At 31.5% G+C, this 7,786-nt stretch overlaps 1 protein-coding gene across 1 annotated transcript; it reads left to right on the top strand.

Moving 5' to 3' along the window:
• The first annotated feature begins 4,394 nt into the window (after positions 1 to 4,394).
• LOC143599045 (signal peptidase complex-like protein DTM1) lies at positions 4,395 to 5,976 on the top strand. Its single transcript, XM_077077107.1, has 2 exons — positions 4,395 to 4,760; positions 5,803 to 5,976. The coding sequence occupies exons 1-2, from the start codon at positions 4,525 to 4,527 to the stop codon at positions 5,888 to 5,890; spliced, it is 324 nt and encodes a 107-aa protein (XP_076933222.1). The 5' UTR covers positions 4,395 to 4,524; the 3' UTR covers positions 5,891 to 5,976.
• Positions 5,977 to 7,786: the final 1,810 nt, after the last annotated feature.

Genomic DNA, 7,786 nt, shown 5'->3' with positions numbered 1-7,786 from the left:
AATTTGCAATATATGTAGTTAAATTTAGAAAATTTTATGTTTTTTTGATAGATTGTGCTCTTTAGCTTTTATGTTTTTTTCAATGTGTATCTATTTAACCCGTTTTCTTTGTAGCTATACTATTGCAAACTAAAATATATTACACTTCATATATATAGCGTTACAATAAATAAATAATATCATATATATATATATATGGTGGGGTTAAATTAAGAAGTGAGGTGTGTCTAAGAAGTAATTTGGTGTGTTAGATATGTTAATCTAATGATGGATATGAAAAGTGTGTTTATTGTGCAGTGTGTTTTATTTTTGTTGCGGTTTGTTTATTGTACGGTGTGTTTTATTAGATATAATGGTGAAAACACACTTTTTACATTTATTAGGAAAAATCTACTTCTTATTATAACCTTGCTATATATATGTATGTATAATATACACACACTTCAGAATCTACAAAATACAAAGAATTTTCCGGGTATGCGTTTTCAGGTAATCGGATCGGGTATCATCTAATCCCATACTTGGTCGATACCCGTGAAAATTTTTATATCCTAATCTCATACACGGCCCATACCCATTGGGTTCAGGTATGCATGTCCCATTTGTTTCGGGTTTCGGGTATACCCATCGGGCTCGGGCTTTTTTGCCATCACTAGACTGTTTTGATGTTAGTGGCGCCAAGGTTTTCGGAGGCTCAAGCTAACTATTAAGTTGGGGACTTAAATAATAAATTCATATAAACTCTCCTTCGGGCTTAGGACCGACAATATAAACAAAGAGTTTATAGTTAGACGGAGTTAATTTTTAAATATAGTTATATCTTATGTTGTAAAAAAATGTTTATATAAAATTTACCTTTCTAGCATTATTTGATCAAAATTTAAACGAGAGAGTAAAAATAAAACATCATACCTTAGTTGATATTGGTTCAGTTTGTCTTTCCGCTTTGACGTCACATGTGAAATGCGCATATAAAGATAACGAAAAATAATACATTTCCCTTGTTGCTCGTAAGACGCTTTATCACGCCCAACCTGACTCATATTGACAAGTGCACACATTTTGGATCTTCTGCAAACATTACAAAGGTAAATATTATCATGACTTGAAATTTTCTCAAATCACTTGGTAGGGGAAGGGCCACACATTGCAAACGCTAAATTTTTTCATGACATACATTATGAAGAGCGAACACCCAACAACATAAAAAATGCATAAGAGAGAACAAGTAATGATAATGTTATTCTAAAATATCCATTCTGATTAATATAATTGTTAGGTTCGGTTAATTTCGTTATGCTACACACCAAAACAAAAACTGAACCACAATTTTCGATTAATCCGTCACAAAACCCGTGTTAATTAACTAACTTCACCTAGCTTCTCTTTCACATAACTCCATCTAAAGATATACCTAAAAAAACATAGTAAAGGTTAATAAATAAAGTAAATAAATAAGCACCAAGACCACATGTTTCTCGACATTAACACTGAAAAAGAATATTCTTTATTATGTAATCCCTTTAAATCCCCTATGAAAATAACTTTCACAAAATATGACAACTTGATATACATAAACTAACAAAACAAAACGTAAATAAACATAAATGAATGTAAATAAATAAATAGGTCATTTGTTTATGTTTATTCATTAACTAAAGACATGAGTGTCAAATGTCTAAAATAACGATAATACAACTTGATACACATAAACTAACAAAACGTAAATGAACGTAAATAAATGAATGAGTCATTTGTTTATGTTCATTCGCAAACTAAAGACACACGTGACACGCCGACAAATGGGCGCGAAGGGTCTAGAACCCCCCCCCCCCCCCCCCCGGCGATAATTGGGCGAAAAGGGGCGGGGGCGGGTTGTATTTGTCGCCGGTTGGAGAAGAAAATAATAATATTATAACAATATGACCGTTTGACAACAATCAGATGTTAAAAAATAATAATAATTAATTTAAACAATATATATATATAAACATACACCTTCTTCTCCATTTCATAAACAATTCATACCCAAATTCTTCAAAAAATTTAGCAAAATGAATCCTACAAACAACCCGAACCAACCGACACTCGTGGAACTCTCTGCTACCATGAGAGAAATCATCAAAAAACAAAAAAAGTGTGTCGAGGAACTCAACGATGTCATGAGAGAAACCAACAAACAACACGAAAAGATTGCCCAAATGTTGGAATTGCGGGAAATGAGTGAATAATACGAATCCCTCAAAGCGGCCGGGTTAGACGAAGAGGCCGCATTATTGCAACGACAACGAATTGAAAAAATGCGCGAATATTATGGATATTAGTATTTTATTTAGTTATGTTTTTTAATATTTTTAAGTTATGTATTTTTTTTAATTTTAATGCATTATTAGTTATGTTTTTTAATTTTTTTGTATTTCTTTTTAATTTTAATGCATTTTTATTTAGTTATTTAAATAAATTGGTTTTTATTTGTTTAGTTTAGTTATAAAAAGAAAATTATAAAAAAAGATATTGTGGGCCTAACTTGTAGCCCTACACCATTACACCCCAAAAACAAATTTTCACCCCTTACTGATTGGGTGTCACGTGTCACAATCCCTCCACCACACATGGTATAAAAGTAGAACATAAGGTGAAAAGAATTCAAAAGACTTAATAGCATGGTTGGTCATTGTGGTTTACAGTTTTTGTATTTTTGGTTCTCAAAGCTTAATAATTACGCAATTAATCTCGATGGTTGGAAAATGTTTACAAATGGACCCGATAGTTGCATTTTAATAACATGGACGGTCCTTAACATCTAATGTCGTTAAATTTTATAGTTAAGTCCAATTGAAATTAACAGACTACCCTGCACTCTATTCCAAATTCCATTCATAAAACATATGGGCCCACTAAATCATCTACTTCTTTGTTTCTTAGTTTTTGTTTTTTCTTCCCCTTCCTTCTAATTTATCTCAAATTCAACCTTTTTATTTTCCTTCGACAAATAATCGACCCAACCGTTTTTCTTGAATCGCGAATCCAACTTTCGTTCGCCGATGAGTTAAAAGGAAACGTGAAATTGATGTAATCATAGCTGGTAATGATCAATGAGTTTTGCAACCGACGTCGCAATCTCATAATTACTCAAAAGGTATTTGGCAAAGCAATTTAAAAAATGTTTTTGTTTTTCAAAAATAAAATAAGTAAATAAGAAAATTTAAAAAGTTTACCCAAACACCCCCTAAGAAACTATTGTGTTGATTTTCTTTTCACAGAGAACAAAAGCTTTAACATGACGTTGAAGTTGTTTCAATTTTTGATTAAATTATTAATATTAATAATAAAGAATTTAAGATATTTAAAAACATAAATAAAAACTAAAAAAAGTGAAAACTATTTAGTGATATCAAAATTATATTAGTTATTTTTTATATGTTAGTGAGAGTATTTTAGTCATTTAATAAGGCAATTCCAATGAAATGGACAAATACGTTACATTTTAGAAATGAGATATATGTAATTAACTTTTTTAGCTTGAGAAAATACGTAATATATAACTTTAACAATGAGAAATGTGTAAATGCCTCGATAACTAATATAAAAAGTCCTAAATAATAAATATGAAAAGTATAAGTTCAACAATACACACATTCATGTTATTTTTAGCTAGAATTAACGACTTAATAAATAATGAATTTCAAACCGATGAGTTTCAAGTTGATATAGTATATTTTTTAGAATATACACCACATATATTTTTATTTGTGTCAATAACATCAACATAACTTACACACACTAAAAATAGTGTAACTAAACGTAATCTGTTTATGTCATATATCTAAACATGTCAAAATGTTTAAGAAATTAATAGGTGCTAATCAAGCTGTAAACATGTTAATCATGTTGATATTTTGTAAAAAAATATGCTAGCAACCAATGGCGTAGCTCAGATGGGCCCCCGACCCCCTCCGTTTTTTTGCTCGGTGGTGTAAAATTATCCTTTTTCGGCCGAAAATTGTTATACTTAGTGTAAACTTACCCGTTTCCGACCAAAATTTTGAGCCCGGCCCGCTCCGTTTTTTCGACGAATTTTTTTTATACATAGTGTAAATTTACCCGTTTCCAACCGAAATCTTGAATTCGGCCCCTCCGTTTTTTCGCTCGGTAGTGTAAATTTATCTTTTTCGGCCGAAAATTTTAATACAATGTAAATTTACCCGTTTTCGACCGAAATTTTGAGCTCGTCCACCTCTAGTTTGTGAATGTTATTATACATATTGAGTCCGCCCCCCTCAACGTGTATGTCCAAGCTTTACCGCAGCTAGTAAGATAATATTTTATTATTTTGATATATAGAAAAATGTCAAAAATCTATATAAATAAATAAAATGGTCACCATTAAATGAATGAAGTGGATGAATCATGATTCATGAATGCATTTATGGCATTTTCCAACCACCTCATCTTAGTCACACTTTGGTCATTTCATTATCACAATAATTTTGAGTAACACCAAACATTAAACATTCAACAACAATGGCTGATGATGCAGCTTTGAGAAAGTCTGTGGTATGTTTAGCTGCCATCATGGTGGTTGTTGGATTATGCACATATTCATTTAAGAAAATGATGGCTACATACATATTCGGCATGTTCGCGATCGCAGGAATCGTTCTTCCGGATTGGGAGTTTTTCGATCGTCCGGTTTCGCAATGGACTTCTCCATTGTCTGTTCCTCAAATGCTTCCTCATTCACCACCAACTCCAACCAGGTGATCTACCATTTTTTAGTTTAGTAAATTGTATTTATATGTTAGCTATTTACTGTTTTGTTCCTCTAGTTTGGTTGTTAATTTGTCGGTTTTGAGTTTATGACTTTCTGTCACTTCAGTCCAGGACCCTCTTCTTTTCATGTAATTTTGTTTGTTGGTTAGTTTTTTCTAGCCAACACCGTGTGATTATATTATAATGCATCTTTGTTACTAAAAATAAAGGTAAGTTGGATTTCAATAATCTCACATTTTTGTAGTTGCCGATAATAATTTCACATCAAGAAATAGTTATTACTGGTCTCAACTTTCACACTAATTGTTTACATTGGACCTCCGTTAGTCGTTAAGTTTTTTCAAATTTCAAACTGATGTTTTGTGGCTTTTGATTGGAATGAGGATACACGTCAACTGATGTAAAACTCACCTCGAAATGGTGCTCCAAATGGCTCGATTTTTGACAATTGGAACGAATTGAAGCTCCGTTTCGTTGTCTGGAGCACCGTTTAGAGGTAAACTTTACATCATCGACTCGTATCCTCATTCCGATCAAAAGCCATAAAACATCGATTTGAAATTTGGAAAAAACTTAGCAGCGTTAAGTTTTTTTAGACGAAGATCCAATAAAATTAATTAGTATGAAAGTTATGACCAATGAAGGCTATTTTCTAAAATAAAATTATAATTGGCCAACTACAAAAAGATTGGATTATTAAAATCCAACTTACCTAAAAAAATAATTATAAACTTGAAACTTAACCACAAAAGATAGCTGTACTTGTTGTCATATGCTTAGCCTATGTGTTTTCATTATAAGTAATGAAAATGATCTAAAAATTTTGATAGGAAAAGTGTTTCTATGGTTTGAGATCTTCACTGGTCACATTGTTTTGATCCGACCCGTTTTCGTTTCAATATGTTCTAATGGTAATTCCTAACTTTTGCTTAGATGTGTTTTAATAAATACAAGCATTTTAGAAATAAATTTTTATTAGATACAAATATACAATGATGTTTGAAGTGATAAGTTGTGTTCATTTTGCAGGTTTAGGTTCTATCCAATAAGAACAATAGTTTACACAATTATTTATGGATATGCTTTTTATAAATGGTGGGTGTACATATCAACCTAAGCTACATATGGATTTGATTGGATTGGATTGGATTGGATATACAACTGGATCAACAAGCTTAATTTTAATATGTTTACATGATATAGACTACATGATATTGATTATTGAATATGTTGTTATAGTGTAAATGGAGTTGCAACTTTTATTTAACATGAAATTGTATGTGACAAATTATACACATTTTGTAGAATCTTAAAGTTACAAATGAAAGTACAAAGTGCAAGAAAAATGTAATGAAGTTTAAGATTGGCGAGTAGTCGAGTATAATCAGAACCGTTTTATGCTTTACGTTTGCAAATTAATAATTCTACTAATACAAGATATTTCTTGTTAACAAAGCCTCATAAGATATCATCGTTATTTTTCTACGACTTTATAGTAAGTTATTGTTATATTTTGTTGGGGTTAAATTCATTTTTTAGAATGACAACTATATTATAGAAAAAACTATATAGCTAGAAACTATATAGAACGATACGTCAAAACAAACAAACAAATACCATAAATCTAATACGATTAATGTGAACCAGTCTAGAGCGTAACGCCCCCCGCCGTCATTGTCGCTTCCACCTCAGCTATAGCTAAGTGGCTGTCATAAAAATCAGGGTCGGGCCAGAGGATTAAATACCTCAACAGAGCCGAAATAAAAAGGTTTGTCGGCTATTGAGTAACGAAATATAGAAGCTAAACTTTTTAAATGACGATTAATGTTATGAATTAATTTGGTTTGGTCCCAATAGCTTAAACAAATTATGGATAAAAAAAAAGAAAATTAGCCTAGATTATTTAGATCCATACCTATTTTATATATAAAATATATATATAATTTTGCTCAGAAAAGTATGGCCCTCGACCGGTTGTCCGGCTCTCGCTACCTTAGGGCCGGCCCTGATAAAAATACAACTTGTGAACCATTTTTATCACCCCCCCCCCCCTCTCTTTCCCTTCTTCCTTTAAAACTACGTTAGGCCAAGCCCATTTTTGGCCCGAACTTGTTTTGATCCAAACCAAACTGATGTTTTCAAAACGACTCATTTTGACACAAGCCCAATTGACCTGCCTGACCGTTTTGTTTTGCCAGAATTATTATATATTGTATAATATGAGCTCTACGTTAGTGGTTGTGTCTTGTGTTTCTTAACATAATTGCACATATAGTCAGTTTATCTTTTTAACTATCATTAGATGAATTTTAAATTCTTAAGAATACATATATAACGAAGCTTTACTCTTATACTTATATATATAATCAAGCAAATTGTTTTGGCAAACAATATACTCAAATGTCTAAAACATGTTATTACTTAAAGGAGTCTAAATTTTGAAGCCAGTTTGTTTGTGTGGTGGCCATATAGTCAAGGCTCAAAACCTGATCGAAAATGACTTGACAGATAAGACCTTGGTTCGTGTGGTGGTCCTATGTATTGTCTTCATTGTTAGTTAATATATCTCAATGGATATGCATTTAACGAATCCAATGTTCAGTGAACTGCTGGTCGTAAACAATTTGACGAGAAGTTCATTTATTTAATACAAGAATGTGAACAAAAAGTTATGTTCATGTAACTAAACGCACAAACATGAGCACATATCTTCTTCGTTCATTTTATGTTCATGAACATTTGTTTATGTTTGTTTATTCACGTTTGTTTATGTTTATTTGTTTACGTATTTAGTTAGATTTATTTATTTAGTCATACTAACCGGGTTCAATGAGCCTTTGGTAATCGACAAAACGAACAAACAAAGAACACGTTCATTTTCTTCGGTTATGTAGTTATGTTCGTTTATATTTGTTGGTGTTTACATGCTCAAGTCACAAATTACCTATTTTGATTATGTTATAAATATAAACACATGAGTCAAATGTTAATTTAAAATGCTTATATGTTCATC

The sequence above is a fragment of the Bidens hawaiensis genome, unplaced genomic scaffold (genome assembly GCF_021521415.1).
Source record: "Bidens hawaiensis isolate Kalapana, Puna unplaced genomic scaffold, B.hawaiensis_p1.1 tig00051428_1, whole genome shotgun sequence".
NCBI lineage: Eukaryota > Viridiplantae > Streptophyta > Magnoliopsida > Asterales > Asteraceae > Bidens > Bidens hawaiensis.
Note: the sequence above shows the minus strand (reverse complement) of the source record. Positions and strands in the feature narration are given on the sequence as shown.